This window comes from Stegostoma tigrinum, chromosome 33 (assembly GCF_030684315.1).
Source record: "Stegostoma tigrinum isolate sSteTig4 chromosome 33, sSteTig4.hap1, whole genome shotgun sequence".
In the NCBI taxonomy this organism is placed as follows: domain Eukaryota; kingdom Metazoa; phylum Chordata; class Chondrichthyes; order Orectolobiformes; family Stegostomatidae; genus Stegostoma; species Stegostoma tigrinum.
Window position 1 is genome coordinate 19020741 of NC_081386.1, and position 27482 is coordinate 19048222.

The window sequence follows — 27482 nt, forward strand, 5'->3', positions numbered from 1 at the left end:
CTCGGGAATAAATGGGGGTGTGGGGCTGGGGAATGGTAGGTAGGACTGTGATAGGTGAATGCAGGGACAGGTTAGTGCAGATTGACCAGTGGGAAGAGTGGGGCGGATAGGTGGGGATGAAGATGGACAGGTTGTGTCAGGTCAAGGAGGCAGGGATGAGAGGGAGGCTTGGACATGGGGTGAGGTCAGGACTGGGGAGATTTTGAAACTAGTGAATTCTATGTTGAGACCATTGGGCTGTAGGCTCCTAAGGCGGAATATGAGGTTCTGTTTCTCTAGTTTATGTGTGGCATCATTGTGACACTGTAGGAGGCCCAGGATGGACAAGTCACCCAGGGAGTGGGAGGGGGAGTTAAAATGGTTCGCAACCAGAAGGGGCTGTTGATGATAGCGTATGGAGCACAGATGGAGTCTGTGCCTGGTCTCATTGATGTAGAGGAGACCACATTGGGAGCAACGGATACAGTGGACCAGGTTGGAGGATGTATAGGTGAAGCCCTTTCGGATTTGGAAAGATTGTCTGAGGCCTTGGATGGAGGTGAGCGGGTAGGTGTAGGGGCATCTCAGTAACATGTCTTGCATTTCCTGCACTTCTGCCCTCAAAACCCTCCCCCCAACAAACATAAACACAGAATCTCCTGGTCTTCACATACCACCCCACCAACCTCTGCATCTAACGTATCATCCCCCACCACTTCTGCCACCTATAATCCGACCCCACCACCAAAGAGATATTTCCTTGGCCACCCCTATATGCCTTTCATAGAGACCACTCATTCTATAACTCCCACGTCTGCTCCACACTCCTCACCAACTCCACTGCACCCAGCACCATTCCCTGCAACTGCAGGAAGTGCTACACCTGCCCCGACACCTCCCCACTCACCTCCATTCAAGGCCCAAAACAAACTTTCCATATCCGACAGGATTCACCTGTACATCCTTCAACCTGGTCTACCTTATCTGTTGCTCCTGATGTGGTCCCCTTTATATCAGTGAGCCCAGGCACAGGCTCCATCTGTGCTCTGTACACTATAATCAACAGCATCCTCCAGTTGCCAACCATTTTAACTACCCCTCCCACTCCCCGAGTGACATGTCCATCTGACCCCCCCTTCAGTGTCACAATGATGCCACACGTAATCTGAAGGAACAATGCTTCATGTTCCACTTCGGGAGCCTACAGTCTGATGGCCTCAACATAGAATTCACTAGTTTCAAAATCTCCCCACCCCGGCCTCATCCCATGTCCGACCCTCCCTCTCATCCCTGCCTCCCTGACCTGACACAGCCTATCCACCCCACCCTTCCCACTGACCAATTCCACAACCCTCTACCTGCATCCACCTATCATCATCCCACCTACCTTCCCCCAGCCCCACCCACCCCCACATCTATTTATTTCCAAGCTCCCTTCCCCCTCCCTAGTCCAGATGAAGGGTGTGAGCCTGAAGCGTCAACTTTCCTGCTTCTCCAATGCTACCTAACCTGCTGTGTTCCTCTAGCTCCACGCTGTACTGAATGCAAGAAGATATTTGCTAGCATTTACAAAGCCAACAATGCAAATGTTCCAAAGAATCCAACTCAGTGAGATTGTTGCACTGTGCAGTTCAGACAACTCATTCTATGTTAATAAATTATTAACGACAAACAATATGACAAATAACCAATTAACACCAACAGAAACAGAAATTATTGGAAAACTCAGCAGATCTTGCAGCATCTGTGGAGAAACATCAGAGTTAAAGTTTCAGGTCTGGTGACCCTTCCTCCTGGTGTGGATTTTACACTGAGGTAACTTATTCCCTTAACTGCTCTGAACAAACTCCTTATACAAAGAGAAAGTAACCAATTAATCTGTTTATCTTCAAACACTGTAATGGGTTCCTTAGCCCTGGCCTGACTCTGTAGAAAGATCGAGACTTTAGCGTACACTTATTTGAAGGATAGCTATGATGACGATGCAGTGCTCGGTGAATATGACGCCAGAGTGCCAAAACTAACAATGTGTTCAAAGTCCTCATTTACACCGCTCAGCAAGGAGTTACACTGAAATGTCAATCCATAATTTACAAACAGGAACTTCCCAGAATCAAAAGGTGATTAATACAAAATACAAATGGAGATCTTTCAGCCCATTATGCCTGTGCTTTCTCTCTGCAAGAGCAGATCTAACCGAATCATGTGGCCAGGTTTTAATTTTAACTGAGCTAGTACTGTTTTAATGATAAAGTTTAAATATCTAAGTATGTTTTCCAATCTGATTTCCTCCAATGAGTGTTTCCAACTCCAAAGATGGCAGTCGCTTAGATGCTTGAAACTTACCGATGCTTTGCTGAAACATTCATTTTCATTTTTTGGAATGTTTGAGGTCATTAAATGCAACGTCTAATTGTACAACACTGTACTGCACTGAACCACTACGACATGGGACCCACCAAAGTTAACACTGATCCTAGCCAAATTCTTAACTTTCAACATGTGCACTTCCAGCAGGAATCAGAAAAATCTGACTTGTGACCAAAGCAACTGAATACATTCCTAGGCAAAGGGGATATATTAATACTTTATTGCTCTCATGGGAAAAAAGGAATTGTTTTGAAAACCTTTAATTGTAAAGCACAAAAAAAATGCTAGTTGATTTCTTTGTACTCTGTTCAGATGTATAGTAAATATTGAAATTTTGAACCTCACAATCCTGTGATGCAGGCTGTACTATATCTAATGCAATAGCTTTCTTATCATGTGTAAAGATTTCCATCCCATGAGTGCATTATCTGAAGACATGTCCTTGGACCATCATCTGCTGTCACTTCACCCTGAGCTATTTTCTTGGCAGCGTTGTTTGTCATCCTTTGTCACTGCCTCCCACTCGCAGAGCTAGGTCGAAGATGCAAGTCACAAGTCTTCCTCAGAAAAAACAGGAATGGAACTTGCCTGTTGATCTTATTCTGACCTTATTCCGAAGCAACCTCTAGCCATCTAAGCTAATCAGTTCCCATGTATAATGTATACACTGACAAATTATTTTGGGTAAACATTGGATACTTATCGTCAGGAACTCTCTGAGCAGAGAGCACTGAAGTTCATGTGAGAAGTGTCAAGGCCAGTCTAGTGAAATATGGAGCATCGTTGCATTGTTTTTCAAATCTTTTGTTGAAAATTGGTCTTGCGATCCCATCGTTTAAGGATGGATCACATATTAAAGCTGATTTCAATCATTTCTTTACGCTTACATGATGAATTGTATTTTCAGAGTAACTTCTTGGGTACTTTCTGCAAAGTTATGAGCACTGCTGACTTGGGACCTTTGATGCGTGCATTGTTCTCATTCCACACCTCCAACGAATTTTGTTATTTTGAAATCAGCTGCAAAGTTACAACTTTCTGTAGGCAGCTATGAGACTGCAAAGTGGAATATTGCCCCTGGTGTTACAGATGTGAAGTCAAGTGTGTAATAATGGCCTTCAAACATCTTAACACATTCTTGGCTTCTGGTAGTAAAGTTCTTGCATCAATACCTCACCCCTGCGCTCATTCACTCAGTTATATTCACAACTCTGGTCAATATTTGTCTAAAACATCCATTTTCAGGCAATGATCAGCTTGGGTAGAGGGAATGACCCGACACTATTACCTCTCCTGAATTTCTATACAGAGGCACACGAAGAAACAATGTAGGAGCAGTTTATTGGAGATGCTGGAATCTGCGCTGAAAGCTGGAAATCAAGAAACACAATGTGAAAGTTTGAGGTGGTAGTTCCATCGAGAATTCGTATCAGCCAGGAGAGGGAAGAGTTGTTGGAAGAGCCGCACTGTGGGTATAGGTTGGAGTGAACCTGTTGCAGCCTGAGGTCCTGCCCTAGTTCAGCTGGAGGTGGGAGGTGCGCTTTTGGATTGCTTAGGGATTAAACAGACAGGAAGTACCCCCTCCCCCCCGCCGGATTACAGAGCCGGCAAGCGGGTTACATCAACACATTTCAAACAAGCTGCTTGCTCACTCCCCTGGCTTTCAGTCCGACTGAAGGCAGTAACGTCAGCCCTTGATGTGAGAGCAGCCTGGAAGCGCTCTAAACCCATCGATCGCCCAGTCTCACTAGCAACTCCAACCAGGTATGTCGCTTTTCCCAAGGAAAGCAAAAGCTGAGAGTTCTTCTTTTTGTGGTAGTCGAGTACTGGGGAGTAGGATAGAGACTCCCTTCAATTTGGAGACGATTACTGAAAGTACATGTTCTTTTTGCGAGTTATTTGAGTCAGGGTCAATAATGATTATTGTATATGGTCGTTTCAGTGTTCCTGTTATTTACATGTTCCAGGGTCTGTGCGTAGGAAATTATTTTTTTTTGCGTGAAGTCTTGAGGGATTTGAGTATTTAATATTCTTTGAGTTGCTTCATGGCTTTACCACCTAACCCCCTGATGGAAAAGAGACTGGAGGAGAAATAAATAAATGTATTAAAAATAATGTGCTTTCCGATTATTTGACAAACATCAGAGTTAGCAATGCAGACCAATGAAGTCCCAGGTTGGATCAGTCAGTCTGTGATGTTTGCCAGTCTCAGGATGACATTAAGGGACCCCCCCGCCCCCCATTATTTGTTACAGAGAGGAGTCAGAACCTTTGTGGCATTTTGACTGAGACACTGAACTGAGGCCCAGTCAGCTGGACATTAACAATCCCAGGGCACTGTCACAGGGGAGTGACCTTCCGGGTCCTGGCCCTGATCATTTTTCCTTCAAAAGACATCAACAACTGCAGGTTATCTGGTAATTATTGCACTGTTACATTTGGGACCTGGCTCTGTTTGCAAAGGGTTGCATTTCCCAAATCACAATTGTATCCCCACTTGCAAAATATTTAATCGGTTAGAAAGTGCTTCTGAGATCGTGAAAAGTGTGATAGAAAAGCAAGTTTTCATGTCTTTTCTCTTGATGACTGTCTTGCTGATCATGTGTGTAAGGACAGATGTGATGCTCTGAACAAGCAGCATATACCGCCTCAGCGCTGAGGTTCGTTTGCGAAAGCTCATCACTTGGTGAAGAAACTAGATAAACCCAGAGATCACACGGCTGTCTGAGGAAAGGATGGGGCCGGGGAGGATGCTATCTAAACCAGTGCTGGGTCTATGGCAGCTCAGTGTAAGCAGTGGGATTTCATTTTCCCAAGGGCAGTTTGTGAGCAGACTACCCACTGGCCGGAATACCAGCTCCATGTCAGTCATATTCAGATGGTGCTGCCATCCCTTGAATGGGCAACGGGTACCCTGGTAAATGCTTTGTGGTTGGCTCACATAACATGCTCTCCATTGGCCACTGGTTGAATTCCAGCGACAATGGGACAAGACCCTTAAATGGCTACTTAAAAGTCACTCAGAGATAGTAAGAACTGCCGATGCAGGAGAATCGGAGAGAACAAGGTGTAGAGCTGGAGGAACACAGCAGGCCAGGCAGCATCAGAGGAGCAAGAAAGCTGATGTTTTAGGTCGGGACCCATAGACCCAGTACTGGCTTTTTTTCTGAAGAAGGGTCCTGACTGAAAATGTCAGATTTCCTGCTCCTCTGATGCTGCGTGGCCTGCTGTGTTCCTCCAACTCCACACTGTATTTACTCAAAGGTCACAACTGGCCTCTGGGCAGCAAGGTCCCTGGCCAAGCTACTGCCCTGAGCTCGATGGAGAGGAGCCAGTCAGGCAGCAGCTATTCGGTGGAGAAGCCTCTGGCCCAGTCCAACGTGCTTCTACATGCCATTTCACAACCATCAAACCTGCAGTGTGGTGTGGAATTAAATTCCACCTTGTGCGTTTGCTTGAAATTCAGACAGTTAACAAATGACTTTGGCTTTACCTCTCCTTTCAGAATCTGCTGTGGTTTCCTCGTTTTAACTTCTGACATTCTCCAGTGCTGTTTATAGAGATTGTTTCCTGGTATCCACCTTTGCAGTGGTTATACATGAAAAGTGATCCTTCAGTGAAGAGAGTGTCATAAGACGGTGTCATTCCTGAAACTGTGTTCTTTGTCTTATTGGTATTAACCGACACATGTCACTTATGCCAGAAAGCAGCTGGGCAAAATTAAACATCATAGCTATTTTTTGTTCATTCATGGGATATGATTTTTAATTTTGATTTAGACTTTATTGTCATGTACTGAAGTACGTGAAAAGCCTTGTTTATGAGCGATACAGGCAGATCACAGCAAGCATTGAATTGCATGGTTCACTGGACCATTCCAGGGGTAGTTAAACATCCAGCATATTGCTGTGGTTCTGGAGTCACGTGTATCAGATCAGGTAAGGACAGTAGACTTTCTCCTCTAAGGGACATTAATGAAGCAGATGGGCTTCTGATAACAATCAGTCATAGTTTTATGATCACTTTTCGAGAGACAAACTTTCAACTCCAGATTTCTGAATGGGTTGAACTTCGACCCATTGGTGACAGGATTTGAATTCTGTTCTCTGGAACATTAGTCAAGGACCTGTGGATTGCTAGACTATCTTTCTCCATACAGTCATTAAGAATTCTTCAGATCTCCTGTGTATAATGTGATTTAATTACTATTTCATGTGAAACTATAAGTAACCCCATTATAGTGTGTTTAGGAAGTTCCAAAACAGAACAGGTAGTTAAGCACATTTGAATTTAGAGTTGGCAATATCACTTTCTGTCACTGGGCTCTTTCAGTGCTTTGGAAAAGGGTCATAGATTCATACAACATGGAAACAGACCCATCGGTCCATTGAATCCATGTCTAACATATCCCCAAGCTATATTTGTCCCACCAGCCTGCTGTTGTCCCATACCCTCCAAAATTGCCTATTCATGTACTTATCCAAACATCTTTTAAAGATTGTCATTGTATCCGCATCTACCACTACTTCCAGAAGTTCATTCCATATCCATACCATTCGGTGCATGAAAATGTTGCTCTTCATGTCTTTTTTAAATATCTCTCCTCTCATCTTAAAAATGTGCCCCTCTAGGCTTGAAATCCCTCATCCTAGGGAAAAGACAAGTGTGCTAAACACCCTTTCAACCACCCTGTCTATATGTGACTCAGACTTCAAAGAATTATGTGCCTGCACCTCTAGGTCCCTCAGTTCACCAACATTATCTGAGGTCCTACCATTGATTGCATAAGGCCTTCTCTTGTTTGTTGTAACAAACTGCAATACCTCGAATACTCTGCACCAGTCTCTGTTTCATCAATGAACTGGCAGCCAGTGCCACCAGGAGTAATAGTTTATAGTGTATGCCAGTGCAGCACTGCCTTTTGACTGGAATATAAATCAACCATTTGGATTTCGTTAGACCTCTGAATATCATAGGGTCTTCGTCACTGTCTGAACGTGTTTTGTTTATTTCTAGTCCAGGAAGAGAAAGAAACCTATTTGCTTGCGATCTCTGCTCAGTGACTTCAGCATGGTTAATTTCCAGACTAGCTCAGTTCATCACATTTTCAAATGGAAAATACTTTTTTTGTTGAGGGGAATGAATCTGTAACCATCAGTTCAAAGGTTTCTTTGTTGAATTCTGCAAGAGATTTGCTTTAGTTTCTGTATTTTAAGATGTTTACAAATGTCTTTGGACTACCAATGTGAGATATTTGTAATAAATAGGGCTTCACTAATGATAATTAATTCTTATTAATAACGTTGAATCTAAAGTGAATACTTCACTGGAAGCAGCTGGGCACTTCTGGTTTTGATGCATATTGTGTATTTATTAACAATATTTGGCTACTTAAAAAGCAAATTGCACCTTGCGAGTAATGTAGAAATAAACACAGGATCTGAATCTCAAGGTATGACAGCGAAGATTTGTTTTACCACTCACTGATGATCCAGTAAAGTCATGTATTCAATTCATATTACCTCTGTACTGGTAGAGCATTGAGTAAACCACAAAATGAGGGTACAGGCAAGCACTGAAGAGATCATTTCTAATTACTATGACAATGACACAATGTTATGGAACACCAGCCTGCTAGTGATTAATGTTTGACCTTGAATTTCCTCCTCTAAAAGTGTATCATGAAAAGAAGAATGTCTTATCACTGATTCAGAGCAAGGGCCAGAGAAAGTTGCATTACTCCAAAGTACAAATATTCCTGTGAGTAGCAATATCAGGATTGTCAGAACGTGAAGATAAGTAGAAGTTGTAAAAATATTTATTCGTACATGTCTGTGGACAAATGGCACAGGTAACATATCTCTGACTCAGCAGCTTTATTGTCACTGTCAGTCTTCTAATTGTGATAATCTCCTGTGCCTGAATAAGTGATTCTTCTCCCTGTTGTTGCCTTCGAAGGGTGATATCTGCTATGTGTTTGGCATCCCCCTCTAACCAACTACATACCTGGGCTTCCCTGTCCAGCTTGACTGCACTGTGCCCAGCAGTAGTTGCTAACATCAGTGCTGTTGTCAAAGCAGCTACATTAGCTCATGACTGTTATTCTTCTTTGTTGCTTTTCTGCTCAATTCAGATGATGTCATACTTAATGCTACTTAAAATGTCAAGTTACACATCCCTCCTGTTAGGATATCTTCATCAGCCACATGAAATGTATAGTGAGAGGCTTGCTTTTAGGAAAACCCCTTATAGTGCAATAGCATTACATAGAAATGTAACAGTGTAATATGTAATATAGAATAATGGAGTCTGGAATTGTAAGAGTGATTCCCAGCATTGGGAATTAATGATCTTGTTGAGGCCATTGATGGAGGCATTGGGTGGAAGGAAGTCCTCAAGAAGAGAGAAGCAATGACGAATTGGAATGTGAACAAGCTCAGGGCCAAATTTGGACTCTTGTTCACATCTTGTTTCAGAAGGCAGTGATTTGGACATGGGAGCAGGCCATGTGCGGATCATTAGTGTTATGGTTCCTGAATTAAACAAGGCATTTAATGATATACACAATATTTGAGATTATTCACTACATGTTCAAGAGCATCACAATGGCTAGTGGGTGTGTTTGAAACCTAACATGGGAAATTGGACCAAGTTGATAATTTCTAATTGTGGGGAATAGCAGTATAGACAGCTTGGACTGAACAGTCTGTTTCAGTGGAATCTAATTGAAGTCTAAGCAATTTGAGGCATGTTATGATTTGTGGCAGAATTGGACAAGAGGTCTACTGAGGCCTTTCTCCATATCAGGAGCATCTCTCAGCATCTTTTGTGCTATTGTCAATCGGTAAGGCGAGTGTCTCACTAGGCAGGAGAAAGTTGCCAATTAAGGGGGAATTATCAATTTTGAAACATCTTAGTAATGTTGTAACTCACCTCATTAATATTCCGCCTCCCATCTTAACAAATCCACGAAACAACTAGACTTTGGGAAAACTCAACATGAAAGCCAGAGCTGTTACTGGCAAGTTCAACTCGCCCTTGGCTGCAAGGAGCCTCCATGGTGCTGTTATGGGCCAGACCAAACCCCCTCAAAATACAATAAGAAGGTAGCCTAGACCCTAACATTTTCTTATTTTAAAGGCATTGCATTCCAGATGCAATTCAATTGGTCAAACTATCAACTTTAAGCAAAATACTCTTTATTTTGCACTATAGTTAAAGTAGAGACAAAACAAAGACTAAAAGTAAAGAATTGGTTTAACTGTAACATCAAAATGCTTAACAAAGTAATATATACATTAACTATTACTAATTAACTGTTGCGATATAGTAACATCCCGTAAACACAGCCTAGGCAAAGGAAGAGAACCCGAGCTTTTAGCTGTAACAGGGAGAGGAATAAGAGCTTCCACGTCTAGCTTCAAGACCCCAGCAACTGCTGAAAGCTAAAACTAAAATTCCTGGTTCTATGGGAGCTTGACCCCACCCATTCAGGCTGCTTCTAATGTTCCAACTTTAAAAAATTCTCCAAGGCCTCAAAACTGTTTACTTTATTGGACTTGAGCAGACTGGTCAGTACCTCTGTCTCAACTTTCCTTCATAAAAAATACCAAGACAAAACACACCTCTTAAAGCCATTGACTTGTCACATTGCTTAGCACCTAACGATATCTCTGTTGGCCATCCATTTGCACTAGCTGAACACACCTTTTTTCAATGGACATTGGCACCCGACACTTACCAACAGTTCATGGCTTCATGCCATCTCTCCCATCCACTTCAAGACAGGTAGAAAGCACAGACTTGCATTTCAGGACACGCTCGTAAACAGCACTGAAATGCTTCAGCAGTGACACTGTGTACACAGGCATAGGTACCCAACTTAGGGACTGGACCAGGCTGCATCTCAGGACTGTTTGCTTGCTCACTAACTTGGCACCTTTCAGCATGCTTGTGCCATCTGTGACTGACTATCTGGTGCCATACCATGCCTATTAGCCAGAGTGAAAAGCTGTCAGTAGTGCTGTATTGAGATCTTATTTAGCAGAGACACACTGATAAGCTACTTGTCATGCTGGTCAGCAATGATCTGTCTGGGTGGCAGTTGATACCTTGGCGTATGGCACACTGAGGCATTAATGTAACACCTACAGTATGTGCCAGCTGCCTGTGTGGCAAACACACTACTTGTGTGAAATGGCCACATTGGAAACTGGGTGAGGGCCTATCATCAGTCTAGTTCCAGGGGCAGGGAGTGGGTGCTATTCTTCAGGGGGTTGAGGTACTGTCAGTTACAAGCATGGTCCGCATTCATTCAAAGGGCCTTCACAGCATCCAACAAGCCAGGACACTGATGGAATGGAACCTGCTGATGAATGCTGTAGTGATACGGCCCTGTCAGTGCCAAGCGTGTACAGTCGATGGCACCCTGCACCAGCTCTGGCCCTGAATCCTACTGCCCAGGCAGCAGCACTGACCACATCATGGGAGAACAAAATGACCTGGTGTAGTGTTGCCCACATGGCATTGGTCACTGTTTCTATGTACTTGTGGGAGTATGACTGAGAGATCCCGCACTGGGCACTCCCTGAAGGTGCCAGTTATAAAGAGATTCAAGGCAGCGGTCACTTTCCCAGCCCCCAGGAGAGGGTGACCTCCCACTCCCGCAGCCCTCAGCTCCTGTTCCAGCCTCCAGCACAGGTCAGTCCCCGTGATCCAGGATGTATGGAGCCTGCATTGACACTGCTCCCTCGCTCATCCCCAGGATATGGAGTGGGAACTGGAAAGCTCTGGACCTTCTCCTGTGCAGTATCCCCACGATCCTGAAGGGACCCGCGGCTGTGACCCCCCTCTGAGCTGGGCGCTCAGGATGGGGGTGGGGTGGGGGAAGCATCTGCTGCTGCTCCTGGGCTACCCATTGGCCCTGGTCGCTCATATCCGGAAAAGGCAGCCTCCAGAGCAACAGTGATACAGCAGCAGATGCTTCCCCCACCCCACCCCCATCCTGAGCGCCCAGCTCAGAGGAGGGTCACAGCCGCGGGTCCCTTCAGGATCGTGGGGATACTGCACAGGAGAAGGTCCAGAGCTTTCCAGTTCCCACTCCATATCCTGGGGCCCTGCATTCCCAGTGGGAAGGACTTAATGTTGAGAACATAAGGAGTGAAAGAGGTTCTCAGGGTCTCAGAGCAGCCATTGATGGCATCTGGTGCAGGTGAGGGGGAGCAAACTCCTTCACATGGGAGACATGCACCCAGGTAATGAGGGCCATGCCTCCACCCTCCATTCAGCTTCAGCCTTAGCGTGTGCAGCAAGTTGGTGAGGGCTGAGTGACCAGCATTTTCCCATGTTCCCCCACAGCCTTAACCCCCAACACCGACACTGTTTTGTCAATGATGTACCCCCCTACTATTACTCCTGCAGGTGCCACCCGTCACCGCCAATGGACTGACCCACAGGGACCCGAGACCTCTCACCTCCTTTCACAAAAGCACTTCCTAGATACAATGAGTAGACCCCAAACGTTGTGTTGGCAGCTCCCCGACTGATGATACTCACATTCCCTGACTGCTGCTGCTGGTCCAATAGCACGGCCTGCTGCCAACTCCCCAGGCTGTAATCCCACGCCAAGCCTGGCTGTGAGTGTACCAAGCAGGTGACTCACTGTGCTCACTGTTGCCTTTCCTGGAGCTGTGACCCCATTACCCTGGCAGCTGCCATGACTCTCACATCCTGGAGCTCTCCCATGTACCTGGTGTTTGTGAGGGTCTAGGGGCCTTACAGGGCCAGTTGCAACGGACAAAGGATACCCACCATGAACACAGCTCACATCAATGCAGTTACAACGCTGTTCATGCTTCGTGCAGGGCTGTGACAGAGCACAATATAGGGGAAGATGCAGTTCCATTGTTTGGACCAGACTGGGGAGTCCCCTCCACTATAGTCCAGACAGAGTGTGCTGCATCATCCTGAGGTGCTGTGCTCTGCATGATTGGAACAGACAATAAGGTTATGTGTTGGATGCTGAGGAACTGGGTGAATAGGAGCACTTTTCTGAGGAGGAGGACGGAGAAATTAGGAGGGAGAAAGCTCTCCTTGTCCGTGACAGAGCTCAGCTGTGTTGGTCAGTACAAGGCAGACTCACTGACAGCAGCTTCCAGTGAATGAGAGCTGGGTGTAGCATGGACTATTGGCTAGTCATTGGTCATGATGCCAGCATTGGGCTGGTGAACTGCAGCCTCTATTGGATTTTTTTGTTTCCCCTTTGCTTTCTGTAAATAAAAGCTCATGTTTGGAATTGTCCAACTGCTGGCCTGAGTGTGATATTCTCCTACAGGACAATGACAAGCTGTGGGTCAACAGGGCACTGGTGACATGGAGCAAGTGCTTAGACAGGACATAGCTCAGTACAAGTAAAGTTTGTGGCCTGGTGGTTAAACAATGACTTAGGTGAGAGAGTGTGGTTTATGTGTGAAGGAGTGTCAGCCAAATTGGCAGTGTGCCGTGGGCAGTGTAGCCTTGTGTCTGCGTGTCATTATGGTGCCAGTGAGAGGCAAAGCCGACACTTGTTTGAGTGCACACTGTCCTCTCAAAGATGGCCCAGCCGCAATGGATACTGATCCTGCGGCAGATATCTAGTAAGGACGAGTTGGTCTGGGAATGGCCCTTGGCAAGATGGGGCTAGAATTGGATATGATCGATGCCTTGGGGGCAGTATAGGTATTTAATGAGGTATGACTGGTAAGATACAGTGAGAAATCTTGCTGGTGAAAATCCCTCCAAAAAACTCAATACAACTTGCACATTTGTGTGCTGTATATTCTGTGTAATTCATTGCAGCGTTTGTTTTTGATAAAACTGATCTCCACCTGAAGTAGTTTTCCGGGTGATTTTTCAACTGGTGAGGTCGGTATTAGTGGTTAATATAGCACAGTGCGGTTTTTGATCTTCAACAGTGATATAAGTCTGAGGACTGGGCAATAGCTTGGATTAAGTATTGGAAACGTATGCTGTTTCTGTAATGTTAGGTTGAAGAGAAACAATGCAAACAGAAGTGTAAACAAATACATTAGTAGTTTCTCCATCAAGGTCAAGTTACTTAATAGTGTGCTGCTATTGTCTCATATTCAGCATAAATGACCTATGAGGCATTTCATCCTGAAGTTGTCAAACACAAGGCTATTCAGGTGAATTGTCAGGTCTGTTCAACTGTAACAAACCAGTGCTGTGTCTCTTAATCAACCTGTTCAGGCATGTTATGGCATTCAAACTCCTGGATCAGGTGGGACCTGAACCCAGACCTGCTGACCCAGGGGTAGGTGCACTCCCATCAGGGCACAAGCGAACCTCCACACATTGTCTTCTGGTTTTTGTGCAGTTCAGAAAAACACACCTTGCTATTTCAGAAATGTTGCTTTTGAATATGAGTTTCTTTTGGTGCAACTAAATTTTAGCTCCTGGCAAATGATAAAACTGCAATGCTATCTATTTTGCTAGAGAGGTGTGGCCAAGCATTATCTTGTGAACTGGGGGCCCCTTAAACCCTATTAATCCCAGGACAAAAGATTGAAGGACTTATCATTGTAGCTGTAAAGCTTTGGTGCTTCATTGCACATTGTGCTGGGCACCATTCATCAAATGAGGGGGCAAAGTTTTATTTATTCATTCACAAGATGAGGGCATCATTGGCTAGGCAGCATTTATTGTCCATCCCTAATTGCCCCAAGGGTAGTTAAGAGTCAACCACATTGCAGTAGGCCTGGAGTCACATGTAGGCCAGACCAGGTGAGGATGGCAGTTTCCTTCCCGAAAGGGCATTAGTGAGCCAGATGGGGTTTTCCAACAATCAACAATGGATTTATATCATCAATAGACTCTTAATTCCTGATTTTTAAAAATTGAATTCAAACTCGGCCATCTGCTGTGATTCAGACCAAGGTTCCGTGAACATTATTTGGGTCTCTGGATCAACATTCCACTACGATATTGCCTCCATCTGTTCCTAGTTGGATACCGAGGGACAGTGTTCACTGGTGCTGTGGGTGTACCCAGTTTGCGGTGTACCTCATTATCTGATAATTAAAATTAAAATTTGAACTCTAAGCTCGTTTTTTGATCAACACAGTGGTTCAGCAAGATTTTGTATTGTGAGCAGAGTCCCCCAAAATGTCCCTGAAGTTCAGAGTTAAAGGAAAATTTGTGTCATAGAATAGTCATAATTGAGACAAATGAGTAAGTGATTTTTTTTTCCCTTAGTGTTGCTCCCAAGGGGAAATGTAGCATTAAATACTTTATTAATTGAAGAAATCAAATCGAGGTGTCTGTTGAATAGTGTGAGGGTCGTACCTCAGAGACATAGTTATAGAGATTCTCACATCTTTATCTTATTTATGACAAGTGCATCATCTCATTAGATTACCAAGCAGTTTTCCACCATCACACTAACCGAACTGGCCTTGTAAATCTCCAAAATAACAAGGTGTAGAGCTGGATGAACACAGCAGGCCAAGCAGCATCAGAGGAGCAGGAAAGTTAACGTTTTGGGCCTAGGCGTACATACCGTCAGTTTACTTTATTGCTGAGGGCTGCTGTTTCATTGCAGGAAGCAGTGGAGCAGCACTGTCACCACATGAATGTGGTGAGATTGTGTCAGATCCTGCATCAGATGGAAATGCAGGGAAATGGGAGTATTGGTTTGCCCTGTGCTAGTCATTAGACCATCAGAATTGTTCTTGGCTGGAATCATAGTCCTGAAATCAGTACAACATTTGGCATTTTGGAGCGTCTGACAGGAATTACAAACTGGAAAAGTAACTCCAGTATATTGATGATTCACTGTTGTTAAACAAGTAATCCATGACACTGTTCATCATCATGCATGAGCTGTCTGTACTGTTGCTCACTATTAGCGAGATTTGCCGTCAGCACCCTCTCTCTCAGGTTAGAGATGTATAGCAATAGCAGGAACTGCAGATGCTGGAGGATCTGAGATAACAAGGTGTAGAGCTGGATGAACACAGCAGGCCAAGCAGCATCAGAGGAGCAACAAAGCTGACGTTTCGGGCCTAGACCCTTCTTTAGATTTTTTTGAAGAAGGGCGTAGGCCCAAAACGTTAACTTTCCTGCTCCTCTGATGCTGCTTGGCCTGCTGTGTTCATCCAGCTCTACACCTTGTTATTTTGGAGATTTACAAGGCCAGTTCGGTTAGTGTGATGGTGGAAAACTGCTTGATAATCTAATGAGATGATGCACTTGTCATAAATAAGATAAAGATATGAGAATGTCTATAACTATGTCTCTGAAGAAGACCATGGTCTTACTGTTTTGTGATTCTAAGTTGTTCTCACACCAAACCTGTTATTATAATGGTGGTAAATATGGCACACCTCACCATTAACCAGTTAAAACCCTAATAGCCTTATGCACTGATATTTTTCTGTTATTAATTTTTATGCATGTATGTACATAATTATTTTTACCATGACCCCATATCCCCCAAGTCTCTAATTTCACAAATACAAACAGACTGGAGATTTCACTATTCTTCAAGACCACTTGCCTTCGGACTTGGTAAATTGGTAAATTTCTGGATTGAAGACTGTTGATTTTGAGCCTATTTCTGTAAGTCCCTCTGAATCGGGGGATATTTTACTCCTTGAATTTTCTTTGTGGAGAATGACTGCCTTGTTGAAAAAGATACTTTCTGCTTTGAAACATTTTGGATCTCTGAATGAGGTACTTGGTGCTTGACAGTGTCCTGAATGTTTGCACACTGGCTGTCTTCTTTAAGTAGTGGCTTCCATGGAGTGGGATGCATCTTGTCTTCAATCTGTGTTAGCATATTTTTATTCTTCGTCTCTTGGTATATCCAGGTTGGAGTGGGCAGTCTCTTTACTGCAGCTTTCCTCGGTTGGATGCTTTAATTGGCCTTCAGTGATTGGAACCAAAATTTTCATTATCTCAGATAAACTATTTGAGAATTGCTTCTGAGTTATCACAGTCTCTGTCACCTGTACTGAAGATTCTTCCTGGGAAGATAGGAAATGAAATTCTCTGTCTGAATTTGTGCTGGAGAAGTGGTTATAGCCTGCCTTTAATCTGAAATATTATACCTCCCGGACCATGTAGCTGCAGTATTAGAACGAAGAACAAAGCCCTTTGGCCCACCAAGATTGTGCTCCATGTGATGCCTTTTTAAATGAAAAACTTTTTTCCTCTGCATATCCCTCTATTCCCTCCTTACAGTCAGTTAAAAATATGGTTTGCACAAGCTGATAATATAGTGACGTGTATCTAGTGTTTTGTGACTTATGCGTGAGGGCCCTTAAATTTCTCTGTGCTGCAGCTTCCTCCGGTCTTTGTCCAAATAAGCATCATTCATCTTCACTATACTTTCACCAAAGTGCGTAACCTCGCATTTTCCCATACATCATCCACCAAGTTTTTATCATACTCGCTTAACCTGCTAATATCCTTCTGCAGACCCTCTGTCATCCTCACCACTTGCCTTCCCACTTATTTTTGAGTCATTTTCAAATGTGCCTAAAGTTCATTCACTTTCCTCATCTCAGGCATGAATATACATTATGAATGATTGTGGCATGAGTACTGTAACAAATTGCCATTCTGAATACGACTTCCCCACTCCCCCCTTATCGCAACTCTTTGTCTTCTGTTAGTTAACTAATCCTCTACCCATGCCAAATGCTACCCCCAATAGCATACTTTGTTAAGTAACCTAATGTGTAATACCTGTTTCCACATTGTAGAGCTGATTACAGTTACCCTTTTGTTCTTCCCTTTTTCAATAAGGGTGTTACATCAGTAGCTTTCCAATCCTCTTGGACTTTTCCAGAATCTGAGGATTGTTGAAAGTTTGCTACAAAATGAATTCACTATCATTGTAGCTACTTCCTATAATATCTTAGGATAGCCTTAGGATATACCATCAGGTCCATGCAGCTTATCAGCCTTTAGTCCCATTAATTTTGTGTATTCTCCCATGAACAATGATACAAAGTATTTATTCAACTCCTTTGGCATCTCCTTGTTCCCCATTATTATTTCCCCAGTCTCAATCACTAAATATCCTATGCCCACTTTACCTCTCTTTTTTTAAAATATATTTAAAGAAGCTATAACTATCCATTTGCTCATACTTACTAGTTTACCCCCAAGATTTATTTTCTCCCTCTTTCTTTCTTTCTTGGTCATCTTTTATTGGTCTTTCAAATTTTCCCATTCCTCTGGCTTATTACTAACCTTTGCCACATTGTTTGTCTTTTTTTTCTTTCGATTTGATATAATCCTCAATTTCCTTAGTTAACTGTGATTGATTTATTCGCCTCTTGAGAATCCTTTTTCACTCACTGGGATATATAGTTATTGTGAATCACAAATTATTTACTTAAATGTTAGCCATTGGTCATCAGTCATCACTGCTATTCTTCTCTTCTGGTCCACTCCAGCCAAATCTGCCCTTCTTCCTTTGTAATTACTCTTATAATAAGATTACTACACTTGTTTTTGAGCCAAATGTCTCACATTCAAAGTAAATGCTAAATTCTAACATGTTATAGTCACTGTTTCCTAGGAGATCTTTTACTCTGAAGTAATTTTTTAAATATGCTTCGTTACATACTGCCAAATTCAAACTGCATGATCCCTGTAGGATCCGCAGTATATTGTTCCAATAAACAGTCCCAAAAATATTCACTAAATTCTTCTTTATGCCTACCTCTTTACCCGAAGATTAAAGTCATCTGTGACTAATGTACTGTCTTTTTAACATTTCCTCATTATCTCCAGATTTGTTTCTGTCATACTGTGTAACTATCCAACAGACTATTTCCACCCCTTGTTATTTCTTACCTCCACAGATCTGGATTTTATATCTTCTGATGCAAGATCATTTCTTTCTAGCATAATTATTTGATCATGCCCGAACAAAGCTTCCCCACTACACTTCCTTCCTACCTGTCCTTTTGAAAAGTCATTTACCTCTAAATATTTAGTTCCCAAGCTTCAATCTTGTAACCATGTGTCTATAATGGCTGTACAGTCATATTCAGTAACCTATATTTGTGCCCTTGTACCAATGAACTTCAGCACTTCCACGCAGGTTCAAAGTGTTTCAAATTTGTTCTCCCTGGATCGTTTTCTCATCCAGCAGCTCCACGTACTGCAGCAGCAACAAGTTACCCTTCTGTCATCACATTTATTTATTTTATCTAAGATAATAAAATGTGAGGCTGGATGAACACAGCAGGCCAAGCAGCATCTCAGGAGCACAAAAGCTGACGTTTCGGGCCTAGACCCTTCATCAGAGAGGGGGATGGGGGGAGGGAACTGGAATAAATAGGGAGAGAGGGGGAGGCGGACCGAAGATGGAGAGTAGAGAAGATAGGTGGAGAGAGTGTAGGTGGGGAGGTAGGGAGGGGATAGGTCAGTCCAGGGAAGACGGACAGGTCAAGGAGGTGGGATGAGGTTAGTAGGTAGCGGGGGGTGCGGCTTGGGGTGGGAGGAAGGGATGGGAGAGAGGAAGAACCGGTTAGGGAGGCAGAGACAGGTTGGACTGGTTTTGGGATGCAGTGGGTGGGGGGGAAGAGCTGGGCTGGTTGTGTGGTGCAGTGGGGGGAGGGGACGAACTGGGCTGGTTGAGGGATGCAGTAGGGGAAGGGGAGATTTTGAAACTGGTGAAGTCCACATTGATACCATATGGCTGCAGGGTTCCCAGGCGGAATATGAGTTGCTGTTCCTGCAACCTTCGGGTGGCATCATTGTGGCAGTGCAGGAGGCCCATGATGGACATGTCATCAAGAGAATGGGAGAGGGAGTGGAAATGGTTTGCGACTGGGAGGTGCAGTTGTTTTTTGCGAACTGAGCGGAGGTGTTCTGCAAAGCGGTCCCCAAGCCTCCGCTTGGTTTCCCCAATGTAGAGGAAGCCGCACCGGGTACAGTGGATGCAGTATACCACATTGGCAGATGTGCAGGTGAACCTCTGCTTGATGTGGAATGTCATCTTGGGGCCTGGGATGGGGGTGAGGGAGGAGGTGTGGGGATAAGTGTAGCATTTCCTGCGGTTGCAGGGGAAGGTGCCGGGTGTGGTGGGGTTGGAGGGCAGTGTGGAGCGAACAAGGGAGTCACGGAGAGAGTGGTCTCTCCGGAAAGCAGACAGGGGAGGGGATGGAAAAATGTCTTGGGTGGTGGGGTCGGATTGTAAATGGCAGAAGTGTCGGAGGATAATGCGTTGTATCCGGAGGTTGGTAGGGTGGTGTGTGAGAACGAGGGGGATCCTCTTGGGGCGGTTGTGGCGGGGGCGGGGTGTGAGGGATGTGTCGCGGGAAATGTGGGAGACGCGGTCAAGGGCGTTCTCGATCACCGTGGGGGGAAAGTTGCGGTCCTTAAAGAACTTGGACATCTGGGATGTGCGGGAGTGGAATGTCTTGTCGTGGGAGCAGATGCGGCGGAGGCGGAGGAATTGGGAATAGGGGATGGAATTTTTGCAGGAGGGTGGGTGGGAGGAGGTGTATTCTAGGTAGCTGTGGGAGTTGGTGGGCTTGAAATGGACATCAGTTACAAGCTGGTTGCCTGAGATGGAGACTAAGAGGTCCAGGAAGGTGAGGGATGTGCTGGAGATGGCCCAGGTGAACTGAAGGTTGGGGTGGAAGGTGTTGGTGAAGTGGATGAACTGTTCGAGCTCCTCTGGGGAGCAAGAGGCGGCGCCGATACAGTCATCAATGTACCGGAGGAAGAGGTGGGGTTTGGGGCCTGTGTAGGTGCGGAAGAGGGACTGTTCCACGTAACCTACAAAGAGGCAGGCATAGCTGGGGCCCATGCGGGTGCCCATGGCCACCCCCTTAGTCTGTAGGAAGTGGGAGGAGTCAAAAGAGAAGTTGTTGAGTGTGAGGACGAGTTCAGCTATTTATTTTATCTATTCATTTATCTTCTTATCTAATTACTCTAGAATCTTTGCACTTTACACTTTTCTGTCATTAATTTCTTTAACACCTGTATCAATTGCATCATAGAGTCACAGTGGTCTACAATACAGAAAAGACCCTTCACCCCACTGAGTCTGCACCAGTTTTTAAAAAATCGCCCAACTATTCTGATACCATTTTTCAGCATTTGCTCCAAGGCACTGTATGCCTTAGCATCACAAGTGCACATTGAAATGCTTTTAAAATGTTATGAGGGTTTCTACCTCTGTCACCTTTACAGGCAGTGAGTTCCAGATTCTTACCAGCCTGTGGGTGAAAACTTGTCTTCACATCTCCTCTAAATCCCCTGCCCTTTACCCGAAATCTATGTCCTCTGGTAACTGATCCACTGCCCAACCCCTCCAATCCTGCCTTTTTAACCTTGTCCCTCACTCAGCATCAGTTGTCTCTATCTAACGAGAGAGCAGTCCTGTCTGATTATGGTGACTTTACCTTCTTCTGGATACCAGTGTGTGATTATTTCCTCGATTAATACTACTTGCAGAGTGGATCCATCAACAATGAATTAAAAGTCAATGGCCATTTTTGTCCAGGTAATTTGTGCTTTGCAAAAATGCCCTGTGATAATACAAACCAGCTGACAATCATCATATGAAATTTTAGCTATCTATGTTTTTATAGTACACTTTTTATTGATGCTCATTTTTAATCTTTTGTTCCTTTCAGAGTTTTGGAAATCTCTGGGTAGCTAGCAAGGATCAAGTCTGTTCAGACTTCTGCCTGCTTTCACAATGAGCAGTGCCTCTGGCAACATGTGGCATTGTAATCTAATACTGCCACTGGAAAAGATCTTTGCCTGGAGTTCCTTAGCTGGAAACGCAAGTGGGCACGATTTTAATATTATTGTGTTCACTGCACTTGGTGACCTGTGCGAGCTGCGTTTCCAAAATGTCAGTAAGAACTTGATTGACTTTGCGCTTATTCCACAGTTTGGTGCATATGAAATAAAGACAAGAATGATGGGAGGTGATTGACTTATTGTTGTCATGTGTACTGAGATACAGTGAAAAGTGTTGTTTTGCGTGCCATAGAGGCAGATCGTACCGTACAAAATGCATCAGGGTAGCAAAACAGAGAACAGAACATAGTGTTACAGCTGCAGAGAAGATGCAGAGAGAGAGATCAGAATTAACATGTGAGAGGTCCATTCAAAAGTCTGATAATAACAAGAAAGAAGCTGTTTTTGAATCTATCTGTATGAGCATTCAAACTTCTTTGTCTTAAAACATTCAACTTCTGCAAGTTTTTCTAATCTGGTTTAGTTTTGGATTATGTTTGGCATGGACTGGTTGGACCAAAGAGTATATTTCCGTGCTGTATGACTCCATGACTGCTCCCTTGTCCAGTACAGCAAGCTGCTGAGGAAGAGGTGGGTTGGAGAGGTGGAGGGGTGGGGTGGGGGGTAGTTGTGTGTTGGTGGTGGGTGAGACAGAGAGAGATCACGACCACAAAATAGATCGTCACCCTTTGAAACTACATTCATTTGAAACAAAGACTAGCATTGATTTATGCATAGCTCTTCATAGGATATCCGAGCAAGTTTCACAGCTAAACGATACACAGCTAAAGATAGTAACAAATTGGCAAGTAGCAAGTTCCCACCAACAACAACATGATAATGACCAGATAATCTGTTAGTCTGATGTTGCTTAGGGATAAATGTTGACCAGGTCGCTCCTGATGTCCTTTACAATAGTGTCTTGGGATATTTTGTGTCGACCCAAAAAAAACAAATAGGGCCTTCGTTTAATGTAGCAACTGAAAGACAGAACCTCTGACAGTGCAGCGCTCCCACAGTACTGCACAAAGTGTTAGTGTGATTGTTTTATGTTTTTTGGATTTCAAATTTGAGCGAGTGGTTTCCCAATTCACCAATTTGCCACCTCTTAGTTTAGATGCTCGTATATTCAATTGATCCACACAGTTATAGTTCTCAGATAATGCAAGTCTGTTTACAACCAAATTCATTTTCAAAGCAAGTATGTAAACATATTATTATGGACCATTTAAGATTAGATTCCCTACAGTGTGGAAACAGGCACTTCGGCCCAACAAGCCCACACCACCCGTTGAAGCATCCCACCCAGACCCATCCCCCTATAGCCCACAAACCCCTGAACAGTATGGACAGTTTAGCATGGCCGATCCACCTAGCCTGCCCATCTTTGGACTTTGAGAGGAAACTGGAGCAAACCCACGCAGACATGGGGAGAATGTGCAAACTCCGCACAGACAGTCGCCTGAGGCTGGAGTCGAACCCACGCTGTGAGGCTGCAGTGCCAACCACTGACCCACCGTGCTGCCCTAAGTTGCATGAAATTACTTTCCATGGTGTATGACTGTGAAAATTATCTTTTTACAGTGTATTGTGGAAGGCAAGCTGTACTTACATAACAATGAGGATGATTTACAGTGTGTATGCTTTCTAATGTGTTTGCTACAGATATGTTCCTAATGCTGTGAACGTAACTGTATCCTACAGTAAAATGCGCCAATTTTTCAAATAAAATGGCAACCCCCTATTGTTAGGGTTTGTTTGTTCGAAGTAAATTTATCTTTACAAGAATAGCCAGACAGCGTGACCTTTTTAAGATTTGAAGACGCAGTATTCTGAGCATTTGGAATGTAAAAGAATATGTTCACCTAATCTCACTGGTTTATAATGTAAATATCCTGTTGTTCAAAAAAATTTTGTGCCTTTGCATACGTATGTGAAGGGACCCAATATTTTCTTTACGATTTAGCACAGTAGGAGTACTGCTAGGCTGTTGACTAAACTAGCATTCCTTTTTGGAAATCGTGTTTAAATACCTTATTGCAAATTACTTTCTAACTTTTAAAAACAAAATATCTTTACAGAACTGGCCATAGTCTATTTGTCTCCATTTTAAAATTCAAATCCCAAATGATAATATATTGTCTACTTTTATCCTAGAAGTTTTTCACATAAAGTACGCTAAGTCCTCACTTAACATTGTGGTTGCATTCCTGAAATTCACAAGTTTAAGTGAATGAATGGTTCCTAAAGGAATTCACGTTAGTGCCAGAGTTAGGTTCTTTGGGACATTGCTTGCTGAGAAACATGTAAGTTCAAGTAGTTTGATGTTTACAGGGTTGGAAATTCCAGTTGAAACAATTTGCAACATAAAATGTAGAAATAAATTTACAATACGGGCACAGTGTACAAATTTGAACAAGAAATTTCTATACTTGGAATACTTAATTAGTTCAGCAGGTTTTGAATCAGTGCATATTGACGCATCAGTATCATTTACAGGTACTTTGGTCATGATGAAGAGTATTGTCCAGCCAATAGCAGTGTGGGAGAGGAAAGCACCATCTCACTCAATCTGTGCTCTAATGTTAACTGATGATCAGCGAACTATTGTGACAGGGAGTCGGGAAGGGCAGATTTGCCTCTGGAATCTGTCTGCTGATTTCAAGGTTAGTACTTTGCGTAATAAATTACGACAAAAGTATCCGTTCTTGTTCCTTTTGCTGAAATACGAGCATCCTGAAAAAAAACCTTAAATTTGTACAGTCGGGTACAAGTAATATATGAGGAGAGAAAAATGTGTGGCTTTGCATTTATACTTTCAGTTTTATAAAAATTGCTTCTGTTAAGCATTAAGTGATTATTGTTCAACCTTATAATTTTGTGTTTGTGGCAACAGAAGTCTATTCTTATAACAAGTGGTTTATTAGGTGATATGTCTTGTACTGTAAGTACGCAGTACGCTAATGACCTGAAGAGGAGCACTATCTTGGGCTTGACTGAACTGTTATTTAAATATTGTGGCTGGCTAGGAATCAATATGGGAAATTGATTTGCGCAATGTGGTAACATGCTCAGTTTTGTTTTATTTTGAGGTCACTTTACTTTTCATCAGTCTTGACCAAAGACAGGGTGAAACTGTTCTCTGATATTCACAGTGAATATTAAATGAATAGTTTCAAAAGCTCATTAAAATGGAATTCATGTAAACTTTGGTCCAAAAATCATTCAAAATTATATTGTCTCATGAATGATTACTTCAGATGGAAGATGTTCCGTTCAAGTGTTTGCTTTGGAATCTCCTGCAGCCATTAGATATTTAAGTTTTTAATGTTGCTTAAAGCAATTTGACGCATCTTTTCTGGTTCGTTAAAAATGGTGCGTGGCAGCAATTTCACCACACGATAACGGCCTGGCACAAGTCATGGATGGCAACAGTGTGCCTACAGCATTGGTTTTGATAATGCAATCCTGCTGCTCTATAGGTGTAACCAGGACTGTTCACTGAAATTACCTTAAAATCACGGCCTTACTTCAATGCAATCATCTAGTGCTGGGTAAGAGACTCAGCAAATATTTGTGTTTGTGAAAGACAGTGCAAGAGTGACCCTGTTCATCCTCCAGCTAACACCTATTGGCTTCTCATGGAAATCTTTCTCTACCTCCACTGTCGGTGCAATTGAAAACATCATGTTCGTGACATTGCAAATGCTGCTTAGCCTTGGTCGGTGACTACAACCCCTCACCCGAACCTGTGCAATTGTTTGCTTCGAAACAGAAATCCTTTTTTCCATATTTGAGAAATTAACAGGTGAACTATAGAAGTGTTAACTTGGTTTCTGTCTACAGATGATGCCAGCCTTGCTGAACTTTTCCAGCAATTCTGGTTTTGTCTTGGAACTGTCGAAATATTGGGTGAAATTTAATACCCTCCCCACGGGGCATACGTGGAGGGGGCAGGGGGAGTGTTTAACCAGGGAACTGTGAGCCACTTATGTGCCTCATTGCATACCTGGCAGAATTCACCCAGCGATGGACAGGGGACTCACCATAAGGAAAGCCGTAAAGGACACCCTGTTGGGACACTCTCGGGAGGGTCCAAAGCAATCAAAACCCAATAAAAGGACTTGACATCTGTAATGGGGAGGATTTGCTGAGAGCCATTCCTTGCACCCACTCTATCCTCCCTTCACCAACCTGCAACCCCAACCCCCATCCCATCTATGGCCTGTGTCCTGACGTCATGCTGGGCCTTGGATAGTTGCAATGTAGGGAACAGCCACTGTGCCTCCAGTGGCACTGCGGAGCAGAGCACAGCTCCTGGCCTCTGTTTTGTCCCAGTTCTCAGAGGGAGGAGGGGGGTGGGGTTCTACTCCTGGGGTCCTTGATCTTGTGTAAGGCCTATCATTGTTACTTCATTCAGCAAGTCATCCTAAAAGAAGCTGGTCTGGAGCTCTTGCCTGTTGCCATGAGTGAGAAAAAGCAACAATTGCCTTTATCAAAAAGCACCTGATGTGTTCAAGGTTTGCCTCATTCCCATGTATAAATGCCATTTTGTATTTTCCTAGACGCTACCAAGAATCTTCCTGTTTGGTCACACTTCTCCCATTACTTGCCTTGGCAAAGCAAGTGAAAAGCAACCATGTGTTGTCAGTGCAGCTGAAAATGGGTAAGTCTTCCTGTCAAAATGGATTCATTGAAGTATCTGTATAGAATTTGAGCTTTGTGTCACAGTGACCAAGAGAGTCCATAAGCCATTTCCAAACTTCAACCCAAACCTTTCCTAATGGCATAGATACAGTTGTCTATCTCTCTGACCCTCTTTCCCACCCTGTTATTGAAACCCCTGGCATCTGCTCGAGAACACAACACATTGTGGGTATTTACAATTTGGAGTGACATTCAGATTCTATCAGTTTATACTGTGAGTTTTAGGGCTTGTTACACTATTCCATGTCACAAAAGCATTTGAGGTGTAAATGCCTAGCAGAGGGGAAGAAGACAGCAATTCATCTGAAAGTTTTTATGAACTGGCTTCCAAGCTTCAGTTGCAACTTGTACTTGTTAGCATTTATTTATATCAAATAGCTGATGGTTTTGATTCTGTGTTATGTGTCAGTGCTGAGTCTCTGCACCGATGTGAAAGACAATATGGTAAAATAGGACCTGACGATGTTGATCATATGATTGGATAGTGTTGTATAATTTATTCCTCCAGAGGCAGAGTAAATGAAAATGTATTTGCTGAGTAAGTGCACCTCAGGAAATTATTACGTATTGACTTGCAGCATTATGTATGTCTCACCATAACTTGCTGTGAAAGCTTGTGTCTTCCTCAACTTTGATTAAATATATGGGGAATTGAAGATGAGTGAGCATTGATCTCACAAGTAGGAATGTCAACAGCTACGAGCAATTGGCCATGTTTCATTGCCACTGCTCCCTGTATTGATCACTCAAGAAGTTTCTGCTTAAAGTTTAAGCCTCATGAAGCAAATGGATTTTATGGCATTAGAATGTGATGTTGCAGCAGCAAAAAGTGCCTACAGAATAGACCCAACAATTAAAATAGTTTATTATTTATAATTCCCAGCACCATGTAAAACATTTACCACCTATGAATGACAACAATTCCTGCATAGAAACTGCTGTTTCTGTTTAGATTTGATGTGTACATGGATGTGTGTGTGTATGGCAGTCAGATATTCTATTTGGTTCTCCAACAAATTATGGTGTAAATTTTGCCACTGGTGAACTGAGGACCATTTCAGTCTAATTTATTGGATCCTCAGAAGTGTCATAGTGGATGTAAAATCCTGGTCCTTGTATTTTCAGACACACTTCTTTTTTACTATTCCAAAATGTTTTGGCACATGTTCCTTTATGTTGATTCTCTATCTGCTGCCTATTGGTCCAAACTACCAGCTTATCTGTTTTCTATTGCAGTTGCACATAGTTTTGTCACAATTTTCCATTCTCCTAGATTTTGTGACATCGGATATTTTCCACAGTAGACACCACAGACTTCATCTCCGTGCAAACCCTATGTCAAGTTGAAGTCAAACACTCCTTGACTGTGCAGCAAGCATCTCAGCTTGGATTCCCAGCAACGTAACATTTGCACTGCAAACTCCTCTGCAACAGAATATGCCCATGAACTTGGAATGAGTCCTGTTTGCTGATGGATGAGTGATGTTGGTGTGCTGTGTTGAGCAGCATGAGATGTTGGTGGAGACAGAGGGAGCAGACGTCATGTCAAGATGCATTCACTGGTTGTTACCACCCTGTTGAAATGTTCCTGGCACTGCAGCTAATTCCTCACAGCTAGACTTTAAGAATTGAACTTCATGGTCACCTGC

The 27482-nt window shown here is 43.4% G+C and overlaps 1 protein-coding gene across 2 annotated transcripts in view; it reads left to right on the forward strand.

Annotated features, from left to right (window-relative positions):
- The first annotated feature begins 3672 nt into the window (after positions 1-3672).
- LOC125467095 (WD repeat-containing protein 72-like) overlaps positions 3673-27482 on the forward strand; it is a 291105-nt gene continuing 267295 nt past the window's right edge. For both annotated transcript variants that reach the window (XM_048562515.1, XM_048562516.1), the window contains exons 1-3: positions 3673-4113; positions 23626-23792; positions 25692-25792. In XM_048562515.1, the coding sequence (XP_048418472.1) occupies positions 23637-23792; positions 25692-25792 (257 nt within the window). In that variant the 5' untranslated portion in view covers positions 3673-4113; positions 23626-23636. The remainder of the gene's footprint in view (positions 4114-23625; positions 23793-25691; positions 25793-27482) is intronic.